Source organism: Zalophus californianus, chromosome 1, assembly GCF_009762305.2.
Source record: "Zalophus californianus isolate mZalCal1 chromosome 1, mZalCal1.pri.v2, whole genome shotgun sequence".
NCBI lineage: Eukaryota > Metazoa > Chordata > Mammalia > Carnivora > Otariidae > Zalophus > Zalophus californianus.
This window is the reverse complement of record NC_045595.1, coordinates 60,218,077-60,237,436: the sequence shown is the minus strand read 5'-3', so window position 1 is coordinate 60,237,436 and position 19,360 is coordinate 60,218,077. Positions and strand designations below refer to the sequence as shown.

General features: G+C 42.2%; 1 protein-coding gene across 3 annotated transcripts; it reads right to left on the bottom strand.

Annotated features, from left to right (window-relative positions):
* Nucleotides 1-251: 251 nt before the first annotated feature.
* Nucleotides 252-13,222, bottom strand: ZNF852 (zinc finger protein 852). 3 transcript variants are annotated; one of them, XM_035723915.1, is made up of 4 exons: nt 13,106-13,222; nt 7,178-7,269; nt 6,733-6,859; nt 252-4,877 (listed from the first exon to the last, which is right to left on the bottom strand). In XM_035723915.1, the coding sequence occupies exons 2-4, from the start codon at nt 7,190-7,192 to the stop codon at nt 3,427-3,429; spliced, it is 1,593 nt and encodes a 530-aa protein (XP_035579808.1). In that variant the 5' UTR covers nt 7,193-7,269; nt 13,106-13,222; the 3' UTR covers nt 252-3,426. The 3 variants fall into 3 exon arrangements, with proteins under 3 accessions (XP_035579808.1, XP_035579807.1, XP_035579806.1); XM_035723914.1 differs by having other exon boundaries at nt 6,733-6,943; nt 13,106-13,154; XM_035723913.1 differs by having other exon boundaries at nt 252-4,880; nt 6,733-6,943; nt 13,106-13,147.
* Nucleotides 13,223-19,360: the final 6,138 nt, after the last annotated feature.

Here is a 19,360-nt window from a genome sequence, read left to right as displayed (position 1 = left end):
TCCTATGATATGAATGTTATTACGCTTTAAGGAGTTCCCTAAGTCTACACTAGTGATCCAATACCTTTCTTTCCCTCTTGTCTTCACCTTTATTTTTTTTTTAAATGTGGATGATTCTGTTGGTTTTTTTTTTAAGATTTTATTTATTTATTTGAGAGAGAGAGAATGAGAGATAGAGAGCACGAGAGGGAAGAGGGTCAGAGGGAGAAGCAGACTCCCTGCTGAGCAGGGAGCCCCATGTGGGACTCGATCCTGGGACTCCAGGATCATGACCTGAGCCGAAGGCCATCGCTTAACCAACTGAACCACCCAGGCGCCCTTCACCTTTATTTTTTCCATAATTTTACGTTCTATATCACTGATTCATTCCTCTGTCATAGCATCCATTTGGTTTGCATCTCAGTTATGGCACTTTTACTTTGGTCTGAATATTTTTTAGTTCTTTTATCTCTGCAGTAAGGGATTCTCTAGTGTCTTTTTTTTTTTTTTCAAGTCCAGCCAGTATTCTTATAATTGTTGTTATCAATTTTAGTTCAGATGTCTTATTTATATCTGTATCAATTAAATACCTGGCCATCACTTCTTGCTGTTCTTTCTTTTTGGGTGAATTCCTCTGTCTTGTCATTTTTGATGCCAAAGAAAATAAAAAAAATAAGATAAAAAATTTAAAAAATATATAAAGGAAGCTAGATCCCAGGTGTGTTTTGGCCTGTTTATTAAGGGAAGCTTGATGAAAATTTTCTTTAAAAAATGAAAGATTTTAAAATTAAAAAATTAAAAACAAATAAATAAAAAATAAAATAATAAAGAAATTGCTTTTTCTGTATCCAAAACAAACAAACAAAAAAAGAGTCTAGATCCTGATTTCCCTAGAGCTGAAGATTTGCAGCATTCCTTGATCAGTAGACTTGGTATGTGCAAGGGTTTTGTGTTTGTCTTCTGGGGGAGAGGCCTACTGTTGATTCTTAGGTGGACTTGCCCTAGTGGAGATGCACTTGCGGGGCACAGGGCGGCGGGATTTGATGTAAGCAGCTCTGGCATCCACTTGGTGGTGCTGTTTTCCTCCCTGAGGTTGGTCAGTGCTGATCGATGAAAACAGCTCCACCCCTTCTCCAGAGCGGGGAGCTTGTGCCCCTCCACTCCCCAGTAAGCGCTCAGAGATGAGCAAAAATCACCCCTTCTGTGTCCCTGGCTTCCATCAGATCCCGCCTTCACCCTGTCTGTGTCAGAGCTGTCCGCCTGCCAGGCGGCACAGCACTCTTGTGTTTTATCTCAGGTGTGGCTGGGTTTCAAAACTCCAAATTCAGAGACCCCCATAGTTCCGACCCATGCTAATACTTTAAGGGTGGGTTTTGCTGCACTGTGGCTGGTAACGGCTTATCCCAGTAAAATTTTTAAAACTCAATACTTTTTTTAAATACTAGCAATAACCAATAGAAATTGAGGTGTGGCTTTCATATATAGCCCATTTTCTTCCATGCAAGAGCCTGAGTACTTTTCAAGGAAGTAAGGACATTCATTCCTACTGAACATGTACGCCTGACTGGTGGTGGGGGGTATATACTTATGAATAGTGCTGGCTCTCACCCTCCAGACTCAGAGTGGTAAGAGGATGAGCAAACAACAAATAGAAGGTAAAATTACAGCATACAATAGGCAGGGGGTTCTACTGAAGACATGGCTAGTAATTTGCAAATCACAGTGGAGGGATGGGCCCTTGTGCTAATATGGGGTTGGGCTCCTTCTCAGGATCTGGATGCTCCCAAGATAAAACACTTTTAAGAAAGTCCTATCTGCAGATCTTGTAAAGGAAAATGGAAACAAACAGCAAAAATATATCTGAAAACAGAAATTTAACTTAAAACACTTACAAATGGCAAATTTCTAGCTGTACCCTTGGTTCAGTAGTTTTACAGATCTCCCCAGTAACATTCTTTCTAATCTTTTCTGAGATGCCTCTCCACAAATCACATCTAATTCTTATTTTCTTGAGCCTCAATTCTCTTCCCTTTCTTCTCCACTGTCTCAGATATAAATTACAGCTCACAATAATCTCTCCCCTCCAGGTTACATAATCTGACATTGCCCCTCTAACCTCCTCCTCTGCCACACTGTCAATCCTACTGTCCTGCTAAGAGAAAAGGGGCAGGCACCAGAGGCAAAGGCTGGGGCACTGGAGCACTCCTGCAATGGTGGAAGGGATAAGGTGTTCAAAGCTAATGTCTCCTATACAACTACTGGACTCTGAAAAGACCTCCTGATGGCGCAGAAGATTATTACAATAATTAAGTGTACTCCTCTCACCTTGATATTAGATGGCAGTTACAGGTAGATTGAACTACATAGTAAGGAAATCAGTCACTGTGAGCTCCAATCACAGAAAGCAGGAAAAAGTACATTATCACTGGAATAACTGCTGACTCTAAAACCTAGACACACACAGACATGCATGCTCAAGCACAAATCATTAGTTCTTCGAGGCTGACGTAAACAGCACTAAAACTCCCAGAGGTATATGTAGAAGATATGAATGAGGCCTTTGTCTGTGGTATCCTACGATATCCATCTTTAAAACACTTAGGTCCAGTGGTACAAGGGGAATTCCTGCCCAGTTTAAGAATGGATGAATTGGAAAGATGAGTTGAGAAAAATTATTAAACAACTAGCATATGAAAATTATCTATATGCTAAAAGAAATACATACTCAACCTCAAAGAACCTACATTAATTTGTTATGAAAGTGTACACGTATGCCTTGACAATTGTTCTGAATGCAATTTAATGCAAATTGTAGCACAGGCTAATTTGAAGCATTGAAGTCAAATCACGAGAAGTTTAGGAGGAAGGAAAAAGCATTTCAAGAAGAAAGTCTTTCTGAGATGAGCTAGATCTTACAGGGTCTGAGGGATAAAGATTAGCAAACAGAAAGAAGAAAAGGTTTTCTAGATAGGAAATACAAGAAATGAAGATCTAGATTATAATAGAACTTTTTAAAAGGCCATATCCAAGATAGGAAAAAACCAGAGCATTAGAGAACGACTTTATGCAAATGTGAAATGAATTAGCTGGAAAGAAAGGAAGCATATAATTACTGTCCTTGAGAAGCACACAATTTGGTTATAGGATTCATTCCTAAAACCAGAGATACATTTTTAAACAAAAAAGGGAGGAGAGAGAAAGAGAAGGAAGGAAGGGAGGGAGGGAAATGGGTAGGGAGGGAATCTATAAGTCCAAGAAATGTGTAGTCCTTACTTCCCTCATAGCTGGGAAGGATGGCCCTGTGACTCTCCCACCTTCATTTTCAAGCAGAAAGAATGGAGGGAATGGCCCTCATTGATTAGTGATTCCAAGAGGAGATGAGGGTGAGTATCTTTGTTACAAAAAAAGATTAACTCAAAATATCTTGCTGTCTTGGAGAATCATGTCTCAATAAACTGTGTGAGCCAGAGCTGAATGCTTTTCTCCAGTGTGAGTTCGCTGGTGGTGATTAAAAGTGGAACGCTGACTGAAGGCTTTCCCACACTCAATACATTCATAAGGCTTCTCTCCTGTGTGAACTCTCTGGTGCACAATAAGCTGTGAGCTGTCACTAAATGCTTTCCCACAGTCACTACATTTATAGGGTTTCTCCCCAGTATGGGTTCTCTGATGAACCATAAGGCTAGAATTATGACTGAAGACCTTCCCACACTCATTACATTCATAAGGCTTCTCACCAGTGTGAATTCTCTGGTGTATAATGAGGTATGAGTTCTGATTGAAGGATTTTCCACACTCATTACATTTATAGGGCTTTTCACCTGTGTGAAGTCTCTGATGTCGAATAAGGCATTTACTCAGACTGAATGCCTTACCACACTCATTGCATTCAAAAGGTTTTTCTCCAGTATGAATTCGCTCATGGTCAACAAGTTGAGAGATCTGACTGAAGGCTTTCCCACATTCACTACATTTGTATGGTTTTTGCCCAGTGTGGAGGCTCTGATGTCGAACAAGACATTTACTCCGACTGAAGGCCTTGCCACATTCATTACACTCATAAGGCTTCTCCCCAGTATGGATCCTCTGATGGTCAGTAAGATTTCTATTAGAACAGAAAGCTTTCCCACACTCACTACACTTGTAAGGTTTTTTTCCAGTGTGAAGTACCTGATGCCGGACAAGATTTTTACTTCGACTAAAGGCAGCCCCACACTCATTGCATTCGTAAGGCTTCTCCCCAGTATGGGTTCTCTGGTGGTCAAAAAGTTTGGAACTCTCATTGAAAGCTTTTCCACATTCATTACATTTATATGGTTTCTCACCATTATGGAGTCTCTGGTGTTGAATAAGATGGGAGCTGTGTCGGTAAGTCTTTCCACACTCACTGCACTCATAGGGCTTTTCCCCTGTGTGGGTTCTCAGATGAACTATGAGCTGAGAGGTCTGCCTGAAGGTCTTACCACATTCATTACACTCATAGGGTTTCTCTCCAGTGTGGATTCTCTGATGCCCAATGAGGTGTGAACTCCAATTGAAAGCTTTACCACATTCATCACATTGATAAAATTTCTGTCCCTTCAGAACTCCTTGATGTTCTGCAGCACTAGAGGACAGATCTGGATGTCTCCCAAGTTCATTATATTCATCACATCCAGCTTTTGTGGATTTATCTTTATCCTCGTGTGTTATTTTGAAGAAATCACTTTCCAGTCTGCTCCCTTCTTCATCTGAGGATTGCCCTTCCAGCTTCTCTAAAGTACCTTCACAGGCAGCTCCTGTCTCTGGTTCCCCAGAAACTACTCCACAGAGGCCTCCTGATGTCCCATCAGATGACGCCGGTCCTTTAGAAACTTCCTGCCTTGCAGGCAGCTCTGAACGCCGCGTCCTAGTCTCACCTGCTGCCAAAAGAAAGAAGAAAACAACTCTTATTTGTTTCTTGTCCTATTGATGAAACAGTATCATCAGGAGTCTGTGGACCTGAAAAAACCTTCACATTAAGGGACACATTAAGAGATGACACATTAAGAACGAGAAAGATGGGAAATAGCTCAAGCTTTTCTTCATGGACAGAAAGACAAAGAGGACAAAGGCAGTCAGTGGGGGAGGATGGAAGAAGAGCTATCAGGACAGAGCTCTGTCCTGAAGCTCTTAATTTCTCCACTTAATTGTCCAACTAAAAAGAGCAACCGCAAGGCAAGAGCGCAGACTGTAAAGGTGGTGTGATCTTACAGAAGTCACTTAGTAAAATGATGAACTCTAACGTCCTTTCCAACCATGACACTGTATGGTTCCATGGTCCCCAGTAAAGATACTGGGGAGAGAAAGGAGGGGCAAATACCTCAAATCAAATATGAGAAACAGTATGGGCAAACACAGTTAGGAAAAAACGTATCAAAAAAGTGATTCTCATATGTGAGGACAGTGACAAGATTCAGAGAAGTCACAGGTTCAGAAATGCTGCGGAAAAGTACTGGAAGGGACAGCAGAGCTGTAAAAGTGAGGATTCCCCTAGTCTCTGGTGCACTAGACTGGTACAAGTCAGTACTGCAAGTACTACATTCCTATAAAAATTAAGAAAGGGATCGATAATTTGAAATAGGAATCAAAATATGTCTTTGGTATCTTGATAATCTGGAATCCTAGGAAACTGAACAGTTGAGTATTTCCTTTTGAATTTGGAATAGGTGGAAGTAGCAAGCAATCAGTCATGTTTAAACACAAAACTGTTGGTTCCTCTTAATCATATCTTAACCAGGGCCACAGGCCATCATATGGCATTTCAGCGTATAGGGGAGACATAGATATCTGGCTCCTGGACTCCTAAGCCCACCCACCCTCTCTAGAGTTGGCTACTGTGCTACACTTGCCAACCAGAGAACCTGCCCTGAAAACCCCTCTTTCCAGGAAGCTGTCCTGCCTCAGTCTTTCCCGAAGGGGAAGCTGAGGCAGCCATGCTTTGTGCCAAGTAACTGGCCTCAATACATCTCAGACCATGACTGACTAGACCAGGGCACCAGGCCCAAGTGTAGCTTCTCTGTATGCTACACCTCTGCTGTGGACAGGGGCAAAGTTCTGCCCAAACAGAGATGATACTTAAAGGCTGAACCACCCTTGGAGTCCCTCTCTAAGTAAAATGTGAGCTGGAAATAGGGCAAAATAAAGAAAACTAAAACAAGAAGGAGCTCTAAACTGAAATGAGGCACAGAGAGAAGCCAAGCCATTAGGAGCCAGAGCATGCAGAAAGTACGTGGGAACAGAAAGTCTAATAAAGCAGCAGCTATGAGGGGACAAAAGATACAGAATGAAGAAAATGGGTAGCAGTGGGAGGACAAAACGGATATGCGGGGAGCAAGAGCATTACATTCCCTGGCATAAAAATTATTTGCTGTTGTTGCTGAGGGCCCTGTTTCCCAAAGGATGGTCTAGCTCGTGGGTTTGATCAGGGTTTCCATTCCTTCAGCCTTATTGTTAAGTAACACAGCTCAGTACTTACAATAATGTGAGTGGCTCCCTATTCCTTACAACTACAAACTCTAACCAAACCACCCTAGGTCAATTAATAATGAAGTAAACACAATGTTGATAACTTAAGGCTGAGTGATGGGCGCAGAGAGGTTCATTAGAGTATTCTCCCTACTTTATCTCATGTTTGCAACTTTTCATAATAAAAAAGTTGACAAAAAAAGAATATAGCAAAGAAAATGTAAAGAAAAGAATGCACACTGTATTACTAGGGAACAGAATCATTACCCAATGAGGCCATGCTGCAGTAATTTTCCGGCACGATGCTCCGGTACACGGCTCTCTGACTGAGGGCCGGACCTTTCCACTTCCTCTCAGTATAGTCCACAGACAGGAACTGGTACGCTGCAGATCCCTGGAATGACAAGCTTCTATTGCTCAGGGATATTCCCGGCCTGAAGGGCAGCCACATCAGGGTACCAAGAGCCTAGGTCGGGGCCTGGTGGGTAAAGGGGTGAGGGAGGGAGAGAAGCTGGGATGACACATCTAAAAGGACAAGTCCAGGGCCAGACAGAATCCATGAACTCAGCAGGCAGGGCCCAATTCCAGAGGAAGCAATTAAGCAGGGAAACCGCAGGACTAATCTCAGAATTGGCCAGAGCCCTGGAGATGAGCGCTAGCTATTTCCCAGGCCACAGACTTGGGAACTCAGGGAAGACAGAGTCCAGCTCACCTGGGGCCTGACCATCCGAAGCACAGTTGCCACTGCCTGGTCTCCTGACTTCCCAGCTTGGGAAAGGACAGGCACCTGAGAAGCACACTGACCTGAGGGAGGAAAGAGAGCTATGAGAAGAAACCCTGCCTCGGCCCCAGTAAGATCTGTATTCCAGTGAGTGGGTTCAAGAGAACCCAGGCAGCTCCACACACTGCCTCTCATCCCCCTTCCATACAGGCATTATTCTGACTGTGCTGTGAATTTTCCACGCAGCTGTTATTCTGAGGGTGCAGAGGGTTCCCTGGTCCAACTGAGAACTGGCCATTCCTCGCAACCCTACTCGTTTCAAACTCTCTGAAGGAAGCTATACTTCTGCCCACTTTCTTTCTCTATGGCTTCCCTAGCATCAGCCCAGCCTGATTTGCCCCTCACGTTTCTGGCCCCTCATTCCTGATTTCCCTTCCTTCTCTTGGCTTCTCATTATGGACACTGCAGGCGCTCCGGCCTCAGAGCGTCCCTTTTTCTCTGTCAGAGATCTCACGGACTCTCAATGCTCTAATGCCGCTTTCCCAGTTCCAGCTCTCTTCTAGACCCCTATTACAGACTGCTAGTGGCCTACTGGACATTTCATTTGTGTGTCCCTCATCACCTTAAATTCAGTCAAAAATGGACGTTCTTACCAACCTGCTTTCCTGACTACCCAAGTTCTGTCAATGATTCTAGACATCTCTCATTCCCTCTCTGTCCTGAAACTCACATTGATAAATAGTCCCCTACTTAAGCTTTAGTTTCACCATGATCTCTATCAAGTTTCTAACTGGCTCCTTTTGGAAAGTGACAATCTGATAATAAAATTCAAAGGGAAAATCAAGGAGTTCTAGCTAAGAGAATACTGGGAAAAAATAAGCAGAAGGATTCATAATTCCAATGTCAAGATTTACTTTACTAAGTAGCAGTCATCAAAGTAATGTAGTGCTGACATAAGGACAGACACACAGATCATTAACAGAATAAGCATCAAGTGATAAACCCATATATCCATAGTTACTTATTTTTGACAAAAGTTCCAAAAACACTGAAAGAAGAAGAACAGACTTTTCAACAAGCGGTGCTCAAACAACTAGATGTGCATACAAAAAGAATAAAGTTGGACCCCTAATGTAGACCATATATGAAAATTATATAGACAGCACAACTTGGCACCTGTTGAATCATGGCCTCATAACTCAGTGCAACACGTCAGAAATGATGCTCACCTTCCCCTGAAACCACCCTCCATCTGCCACCATCACTAAGTACATTTAAAGAAATCACTACCTTCACCCAGAAGACTTCCCCTCTTCGTTATAAACCAGTACCTATTCAACATCTTCCAGTCTCAGCCAAAGCTATCAGGACAGACAAAAAATAATGACTAAACACAGACGGAAAGAGGCTCACACCAGAAAGCACGCTGCCATACCACTAACAGAAAGAAACTACACTCTTGCTCTCAGGGCATGAAAAGTCTGATAAAGGACTACATTAAGGATCATGCACGCTGAGGAGTCTGCTAAAGTTCTGGCAGAGAAATGAAGCCTTGCTGTGAAAACTAGGGGAGAAAAAGAAGAGTAAGTATTTGAGAAAACAAAAGCAAAGGAAAAGGAGGGAAGTGATAAAGTAAGTGGCTGAAGGCCCACAGACAGACTTGAAGACCAGCAACAACAAAAGAAGGCTGAGAGGAAACGGTGCTTCAGGAGCAAGAGGGGCAGGCTCCAGCCTTGCTGAGCCCCAGCAGCACAAACAGGTAGCAGAAACAACTGCTCAGAAGGAAGCTGAAAGTCAAGAGAAAGAGGGACAGAGCCTTTCCCCGACAAACTTGTAGGACAGACTGGAGAAGAGAAAGAAACTGAAGTATGAAAGAACGGGAAAGCTGCTCAGGTGACCAGAAACCTGGCAGTGGGGCTAAAGAGAATGAACTTGAGGCCAGAGACAAATATTTTGAAGAAATGCATCCACCAGGAAATGTAAGTGGCAAGACCTATCTCAGGAAATGGAGACCCACAGGGCAATTAGCACCAAAAATAAGCCTCCAAGCAGACCTGTTCTGAAGCAGCTGTTACAGAAATGTCTGAAGAGATCAGTGAAGTGTCTGGACAGAGGTGATGAGAAAACTGACAGGAAACTGAGGGCGAAAGCCAGGAATCTGGCAAAGGATTCCAGGCCTTCAACCAAAGAAGGGGTTAGTCCAGCTTCTGCAACCACGAACCCAGAGAAGACCCCCAGGGCCTATTGGATTCTGGATGAAAGATCCAGAGCACAGTAAGGACATGGGGGCCAGTGAGCTGAACCTGCACAGTTAAATTCAGGTATCCTAATGCCTCAGGGCTTCTCCATGTCCCAACTAGCTTTTGAGAACAGAAGAAAAACTTCACTCATCCCAGCCCTAGGAGGAAACCTGAGCTGATCAGGCCTCTTGTCCCAGAGCTTCATACCTTAACCCCAGTCTCAATCCCACAATGAAAATGGCTTTGTAAAGAACAGGGAAAATCCCAAGCAATTATCTGGCCATTTCTCAGGGACATTCCCATCTTTCTTTCTTTCCTTCCTTCCTTCCTTCCTTCCCTTCCATCCTTCCCTCCCCCCTCCCTCTCTTTATTTTTCTTTTGTCATTCTGCTTCAACTCATACACAATGTGATTTTATCTTCTTTTAAAATCCTCATTAAGCAGTCTCTTACTCTTGTGTTTTTCCTACCACTGGAAGGGCACATATGTTTTATTTCATACGCTGGTAAGGAAACATGAAAGACTGCTTCCAGTACGTAATTGGAATGTTACGTTATACTTAAATGTACCAATTAAGAAATGAGCTCAAACCTAGCACCCCAAACTTGGTTTCTCCATACCATTCTCCAATAAACAGAACTAGGGCTCTTTGGAGAAGTGGTGGTCTCCAGGGCTGGGGAAGGGAAGATACAACATGAGTATTCTGTGGTGCCAGAAAGTCAGGGAAAGACAACAAAAAGGATGTGGGCACTTCAAGGGGCAACAGGAGTCAACTACAAAGAGCTCCCAACGGCCAAGGCTAGAATAATTTAAGCAACAAAATAAGTAATATCAGCACTGCATCATAGCTCAAAGAATACATACCCAACATCACACACTGATATAACTAACTGAATAAATAAAACAAAGGGAAACAAGACACAACTCTTCCTCAGAAAGTATTCCAATTAATAACTGCAGAGGGAATAACAGAAATGAAAGTCACCATTAGACCATTACACTATAAGATCCACCAGGAAGTATTAAAGAGGGCACGTTCTACATGGAGCACTGGGTGTTATATGCAAATAATGAGTCATAATGTATGGTGATTAACATAACATAATGATAATAATAATAATAATAAAAAGATCCACCAGGAAGGTTAATTAGTGGGTGAAAGTTAAGGAGAAACAGGATATTGTTATGCAAGGTCTCAAAGTATCTTCCCCCAAATAATCACTAGTTACAAACAGACAGATAGTATCTTTACAGTGGTGACACGTGGCAGATACCACTAGATCAAAATTAATATCAACAGTAATAAGACGTATCAACACCATCCTCAACCGAAGCAGGAGAAAACATCCGACAAAACCAAAGTGAGAGGCATTAAAAATACCAGCACAACATACTTCAAAAGCGTCAAGGTCACGAAAAACAAGGAAAGATGTAGAGACTGTCCCATACTAAAAGGAAAACAAGGAGACGTGACAACTAAATGGAATGAGGGATTCTAGATTGGATCCTGGAACAGAAAAAGGTCACTAGTGAGAAACTGATGGACTCTAATTAAAGTCAGCAGTTTAATTACTAGTACTGTGCCACTGTAAATTTCTTAAGTTTGATGACTGTACTGTGGTTATGCAAGATGTTAACTTTAGGTAAACTGAGTAGACTATAAGGGAACTCTGTACAATTTCTGCAACCCCTTGTATGTCTACAATTCCCCCCCAAAAAAAAGGTTTTTTGAATTGAGAAAGCGTGTTATCGTTTTTTTCTGATTTATTTTTTTAGCTTAAAAATTAACTTGGCGATCAAAGATACCATATACCATCATTCTTATCTCCAATTTAGAGTCATTCTTTTATTAACTTAACAGTATCTATTGAGCACCTACTGTGCCCCAGGCACTAAGGTCTCTGTAGTGAATGAGACTGACTAAATAAATAAATAAATAAATAAAAATACTGCCTTGCAGAGCTCATAGGAAGACAGACAACGAAGTGAAGAAAACACAGGTATGTTAGACAGTGTCCAGAGCGATGCAGTATAATAAAACAAGGAAGAAGGCTAAAAGCTTTAAGATCAGGGAAGGCAAAGTTTAAGCTCAAAAATTCAATCTTGTACAGCACATGATTCACCTGAGGGAGCTCCTTCAGAGCATTTCTGATACAAAAATACTGAAGACTGCCAAATAAGATAAGTTACAGTTACCATAGGCTATGTATATTTACTCTGGAGCAACTCTCCAATATCACAGAATGCTTATGCACTAAGACTTCCTGGACACCAGGAGCCACAGAAAACTTAAAGTGGCATAGTTAATATTTTTGATGCTGTTCTCAGTTTCCTTTATAAGTCTATATTGAGGTTTATCTTCAAAACATTCCCATCATTTCGACCTACAGGAAGGATTACGGCTTTTAACCAAAATTTGTCTGCCTTTCTCCAGCATTAACGTGACATGTAAGAGCACCCTCATTCATCAGACTCTCAATACACACACAGATGCACACACGTCCACACAGATGCAAGTTCTCTGAAATTCCTTCATCAAATTAAAACTAAAACCACTCACTGACATTTCCCTGCAAATCATGTACCTAATACTAATGAGTTTTCCCTCTTGAACTACAAACAGTTTGAAACTGATGGTGTTCTTTCCTGGCCATCACTTTTAACCTAGGAGACCATTCTCTGATTTCCGAGGCCTATGCAAGTCTGAGACAGCACAGTGGGTTTAAGTTAGAGCTGTACCTTCTGTTTAAAAACTCCCCTTTATTAAAACAAAATCTGTAAAAAAATATATTACAAAAATAAAAACTCCCTTTTTATATACTTCGCTTTCATTTTGAAAAGAGACGATCACTCTAATAAACAAGACTTTGCTATTTTTCTGCACAAACGTCATTTGTTGAGCATTTACAGCTTTACGTAATGTGTACTCTGGAAAACAAACTGAAAACAAAATTTTTTCTTTTCATTTTACCCTCAGAAATATGTCTTAGTGATGCCATGATGCTGGCACCAATTTTGACCACCATGTGAACAAATGCATTCCGCCGGTTGAAAGTATAACTTTCAAGAAGCAAGAGTAGGAATGTACTTAATGCCACCGAATGATGACACCCTTTAAAATGGTTAAAATGGTAAATTTTATTCTATCCTCTGGTAAATACTATGTATATCTTAGCACAGTATTTCTGTATCACCATGATACTAAAAGAAGCTTTTAAAAAGCAATGGTATGATCCTATTTCGTAATAAATAAATACATATATTTATGTATACGAGTTTGCATAATTATGAACAAATTTTAAAGTGTCAGGAAGCATCCAGACGAAACTATTTGCGGATTGCGGTTACTCTTACTTTTCTGGCACTCACCCGCGTCATCTAATCGTCCATAAAGAGTACGCTTTGTTTGCATAATTGGGAGAAAGGATAAAGCGCAGAAGCCATTACTCCCAACTCTCTGCCCCGGGCGGCAAAGCGCTTCCAGATACGCGCCTCACCGAGGCTGGCACCGGATCCCCGGCTAGACCACCCGCCCGGGTCGCAGCCTCCAGGCCGGGCCTCAGCCGGCCCCCCGCCCCCCTTCCTCTCAGCCCGGGAGGGGCCGAACGCCGCCGCCGCCCTCCCGAACCCTGCGCGGGCCAGCGGCCCCCGACGGCCCCGCGCCCCGCCCGGCCGCTCACCGACTCCCCAGGCCCCCGACAGTCGGTCCTCCGGCCACACCACCTGCCCAGAGCCCCCCGCTCCGCGCGGGTCTATCGGTCGGCGCGGGTCGCGCACGCGCGCCGCCGCCCCGGGCCTCGGCGGCCTCTCTAGGACGCTGGGAGGGCCAACGTCTCGGCTTCTCCCTGGCGCCAGTGCATTGCTGGCGGGCCTGTGAGCGCCTGGCTGGTCCCCACCACCCCCCGCTCCCCGTCGCAACGCCCTGGGCGCCTGCCCTCCACTAGCCAATGCCCTGTCAGGCTCCAGAGCTCTATGGGCCTTGCCCGATTTGATCACATCCCTTCCAACGTGTGTGCCCCGCCCCCCTTCAGGGCTTCTGCCCCCCCCCCCCCCGCCCCGCCCCCAGGGAAAAATAGGATCCAAAACTAGGGGTTAAGATAGGAAGCACTGAGTTCTAGCTAACTGGTTCTGGCCAAAGGGAGAGCTGTTAAGGGGGCCACTCATTACTCCAGGAGGGCCTCTTCCCTCATCACCACCACGTCTAGGGGTACTTGCTGATTTCTAGCCACAGGCGCACAAAACTGTACCTTCCCATGGCTTCCGGTTGTTTTCTCCCCGAACAACATTCAACTGAGTACATTTTAAAGATCTTACTGGCTTTTATTCAGCAGTTCACCAACTGGGCAGCATCCAGTCTAGCCGATAGAAAGAATAGAGCTGGAAGAACTATACAAGGCTAGAGATTTCACAGGCAGAAGGGAACAGGAAAAAAAAATTATATTAGGCAAAAGGGTAGACTGGTTATTTGCAATGTGACTTTCCTTATAGGGGATGCCAGGGTTTTATCAGGCCCATTACCTAACTCACGATAATCAGGAAAATCTTGATTGACTTGTTAAAACAACAGGCCCCAAATGGAGTTGCTTAGGCTAAGAAAAAAACAAAACCAAAAAACCAAACCAAACCAAACCAAACCAAAACAAAAAACACCCGCAAAAACCTTCAGGAGGGAGCCTATGAGGAAGGAAAAAGGAGACAAATCTTTATTTAGGTTTGTAAACCAGGAAGGGCAACCCAACTCAGTTGGTGTGCCCGTCTGAAGAGGACGAGGGGAGGTGGTATTTTTAAAGCTTAAAACCCCACTCGAGGAAAAAAATCAGTTGGTATGGGTTGCTCAGTGATGGGTTGACATTTTTGGCTCAGTATTGTGAGACAGGGGAACTTTTCAGGTATCTAAACCTCAAGATGCTTATCATGATTCCAAGAAATGTCTGCTCTTCTAAGGACTCCACAAAACAGTGGCTGTTGCAAGATGGAGTCAGAGTTGTCAACCCTTCCCTGGCCCCTTTCTTCTGCCACCTCATGTCACCAAACTGGAACTTAGTTACAGTTTTGGCTAGCCCAGAAATGGAATCTTAAAGCAGTCAATCAGGAATTTCCTGATCAGCATTAGTTACATAATCTGCCTGATAAAAACCCCTGCCACCCCCTATAAAGAAAGTAGCCTTGCAATAACCAATCCACCTTTTTGTTAATGTAACACCCTTGTTTTTGCTCCCTTCTGTCTATAAAATGTATTGCCTTGTATAACTCTCTGAAGCTTCTTTCTATCTGCTAGACTGCATGCTGCCTATTTATGAGTCACTGAGTAAAGCCAATAGGATCTTTTAAAATTTGAATTTTGTTCTTTAACAGACTGGTTTCAGATTCTATGTCTGAGAGACCAAAATGTAAGTAAGTCACCAAAACTGTAAGTAAATTAAGTCTCATTTTGATGATGTGGGGCATAGCATAAGCAACTCCGTTTTGGTGTTCTTGTGTTGTCTTTAACAGTCATCCCATTTACATCAGACTCTCAGCCTAATGGAGAGATGTGAACAAAAATTTAAGGCATTAGCACTACTCCCAGCTACTACTCTAGAATCCTCAAAGCTTTTGCTGAATCTCTGTGTGGTAATCATAGACCACGATGTCAGGTTCACATTCTTTAAACTGGTTATTCTTTGTAACTTTTCCGACATTATAATATTAGGGAGATTATTCCCTTAGTGGTTAGTGGATGCAAGCATGCATTCAAAGCTTTTGAGTGAACAGAGTGCACCAGGCGGACTACTATGACTACTCTAGGTAGAATGATTCCCAATGTCTGGAGCGTACTTTGGAGTCGTCATGGTCCTCAAGACCCAAACCAGTCAGGGTCAAATAAATCAGAGAAAGACCCCACCGAAGGAGTCACTTTCTTAAACCAATTGGCTGGGTCAGTGGTCTCACGTAGCTGAGACTCAACTTTCCCTAGAAGCATTCATCCAAGTGCAGCAGGTGGTGTTGGCCACAGCACAAACACCTCCTTGCTCAGCTAAAAGATAATGAAGGACTATCCTAGTATCAGAAATAACTTTCACCAGAGTTAAGGGATTTTTGTTGGGCAGTTATTGCTTTAAATGTAGAGTCTGCAATATCTTCTGAGAGTTAAATAGAGGTTCATGATCATAGCCTCATTTGCAGTTGCTCCCAGCCAGGGGAGTGAGGATCTGCCAAACGAAGCAAATTCTGAATCATGACTGCCTTCTGGCAATTCCCATTTGTTTCAATAATGCAAGTTGAGGGGAATTGGCCAGTGAGATGTCTCAGTTTGATTGTGGGCAGTTAGGGGTACAATTAGATAACCCAAAAGGCACTGTCTGGTTAAGTGCCAGCCACCTAGACATTCATAAGCCCAAGAAATATGTTTTTCCTCAAAAGCGCCACAGAAAATTATAATCCCTGCTAGGGCACACACTCTTCCCATGAAAGTATTATTATTAATGAGTTTATTCACTGGGATTTCTCATTTGCCCAGTTAAGCCTTGGATCAATTAGGCTTTCATTGCACTGGGGAAGGTAATTTCCTGTTCTACAATAAAAGGTATAAAATCTAAACGCTTTGCGGAGGTGGGTGCATGTGGAGAAATTTGCAGTTCTAGGCTAGGGGTGGTTTATGTTTAGAAAAATCATAAGAACATGGTGGTGAGAATGTACGGATTTTGTTTTTCTTCTTCTTCCTCTTCTTTTTAAAACTTAAATTCATTTATTTAACATATAGTGTATTATGAAGTTCAGAGGTAGAGTTCAGTGATTTATCAGCTCCATATAATGTGAGTGCTCATTACATCAATACCCATCACTCAGTTGCCCCATCCCCCCACCCACCTCCCCTCCAGCAACACTCAGTTTATTTCCTATAGTTAGGACTCTGATATGTTTGTTATCTCTCTCTGATTTCATTATTTTATCTTTCCCTCTTTTCCCTATGTTCCTCTGCTTCATGACTTAAATTCCACTTATAAGTGAAATCATATAGTATTTTTCTGTCTCTGACCGTCTTGTTTAGTTAGTATAATACCCTGTACCTCCATCCATGTCCTTGCAAATTTCATTCTTTTTGATGTCTGAGTAATGTTCTATTGTATATATATACACCACATTTTATTTTATTTTATTGTTATTTTAGTCACCATACAATACATCATTAGTTTTTGATGTGGTGATCCACGATCCATTGTTTTCGTATAATACCCAGTGCTCCTTGCAGTATGTGCCCTCCTTAATACCCATCACCGGGCTAACCAATCCCCCCTCCCCACTCCCCTCTAAAACCCTGTTTGTTTCTCAGAGTCCATAGTCTCTCATGGTTCATCTCTCCCTCCGATTCCACCCCCCCTTCATTTTTCCCTTCCTTCTCCTAATGTCCTCCATGCTATTCCTTATGTTCCACAAGTAAGTGAAACCATATGATAATGGACTTTCTCTGCTTGACTTAATTCACTTAGCATAATCTCCTCCAGTCCCATCCATGTTGATGTAAAAGTTGGGTATTCATCCTTTCTGATGGCTCAGTAATATTCCATTGTATATATGACCACATCTTCTTTATCCATTCATCTGTTGAAGGGCATCTTGGCTCTTTCCACAGTTTGGCTATTGCAGATATTGCTGCTATGAACATTGGGGTGCATAGGGCCCTTCTTTTTACTACATCTGTGTCTTTGGGGTAGATACTCAGGAGTGCAATTGCTGGGTCATAGGGTAGCTCTATTTTTAACTTTTTGAGGAAACTCCACACTGGGGTTTTCCAAAGAGGCTGTACCAACTTGCATTCCCACCAACAGTGTAAGAGGGTTCCCCTTTCTCCACAACCTCTCCAACATTTGTTGTTTCTTTCCCTGTCCATTTTTGCCATTCTGACTGGTATAAGGTGGTATCTCAATATGGTTTTGATTTGAATTTCCCTGATGGCTAATGATGATGAACATTTTTTCATGTGTCTGTTAGCCATTTGTATGTCTTCTTCAGAGAAGTGTCTTTTCATATCTTCTGCCCATTTTTTGACTTGATTATTTGTTTCTTCGGTGTTGAGTTTGAGAAGTTCTTTAGAGATCTTGGATACCAGCCCTTTATCTGTAGTGTCATTTGCAAATATATTCTCCCATTCTGTGGGTTGCCTCTTTGTTTTGTTGACAGTTTCCTCTGCTGTGCAGAAGCTTTTTATCTTAATGAAGTCCCAGAAGCTCATTTTTGCTTTCGTTTCACTAGCTTTTGGAGATGTATCTTGAAAGAAGTTGCTGTGGGCGATGTCAAAGAGGTTACTGCCTATGTTCTCCTCTAGGATTTTGATGGATTCCTGTCTCACATTGAGGTCTTTCACCCATTTTGAGTTTATCTTTTTGTATGGTGTTAGAGAATGGTCCAGTTTCATTGTTCTGCATGTGGTGGTCCAATTTTCCCAGCACCATTTATTGAAGAGACTGTCTTTTTTCCATTGCATATTTTTTCCTGCTTTGTCAAAGATTATTTGACCATAGAGTTGAGGGTCCATATCTGGGTTCTCTATTCTGTTCATTGGTCTATATGTCTGTTTTTGTGCCAGTACCATGCTGTCTTGGTGATCACAGCTTTGTAATATGGCTTGAAATCAGGCAACATGATGCTGCCAGCTTTGTTTTTCTTTTTCAACATTTCCTTGTCGATTCAGGGTCTTTTCTGATTCCATACAACTTTTAGGATTGTTTATTCTAGCACTTTGAAAAATGTCATTAGAATTTTGATTGGGATGGCATTGAAGGTATAGATTGCTCTGGGTAGCATAGACATTTTAACAATGTTTATTCTTATCCATGAGCATGGAATATTTTTCCATCTTTTTGTGTCTTCTTCACTTTCTTTCATGAGTGTTCTGTAGTTCCTAGAGTATAGATCCTTTATCTCTTTGGTTCGGTTTATTCCAAGTTATCTTATGGTTTTTGGTGCTATTGTAAATGGAATCATTTCCCTAATTTCTCTTTCTACAGTGGCATTGTTAGTGTATAAGAAAGCAACTGATTTCTGTGCATTGATTTTGTATCTTGCCACATTACTGAATTGCTGTATGAGTTCTAGTAATTTGGGGGTGAAGTCTTTTGGGTTTTCCACATAAAGTATCATGTCATCTGTGAAAAGAGGGAGTTTGACTTCTTTTTGCTAATTTGAATACCTTTTATTTCTTTTTGTTGTCTGATTGTTATTGCTAGGACTTCCAGTACTATTTTGAACAATAGTGGTGAGAGTGGGCAATCTTGACATGTTCCTGATCTTAAGGGAAAGGCTTTCAGCTTTTCCCCATTGAGGATAATATTCGCTGTGGGGTTTTCATAGATGGTTTTTATGATTTTGAGGAATGTTCCCTCTATCCCTATACTCTGAAGAGTTTTAATCAGGAAAGGATGTTGTATTTTGTCAAATGCTTTTTCTGCATCAATTGAGAGGACCATATGGTTCTTCTCCCTCCTCTTATTAATGTGTACTATCACTTTGATTGATTTGCGAATGTTGAACCACATTTGCATCCTGGGGATAAATCCCACTTGGTGGTGGTGGATGATCCTTTTAATGTATTGTTGGATCCTATTAGCTAGGATTTTGTTGAGGATTTTAGAGCCCATATTCATTGGGGATATTGGTCTGAAATTCTCCTTTTTGATGGGGTCTTTGCCTGGTTTGGGGATTAAGGTAATCCCGGCCTCATAGAATGAGTTTGGAAGTTTTCCTTCTGTTTCTATTTTTTGAAACAGCTTTAGTAGAATAGGTTTTATTTATTGTTTGAATGTTTGGTAGAATTCCCCAGGGAATCCATCAGGCCCTGGACTCTTGTTTTTTGGGAGGTTTTTGATCACTGCTTCAATCTTGTTACTGGTTATTGACCTATTCAGGTTGTCAATTTCTTCCTGTTTCAGTCTTGGCAGCTTATAGGTTTCCAGGAA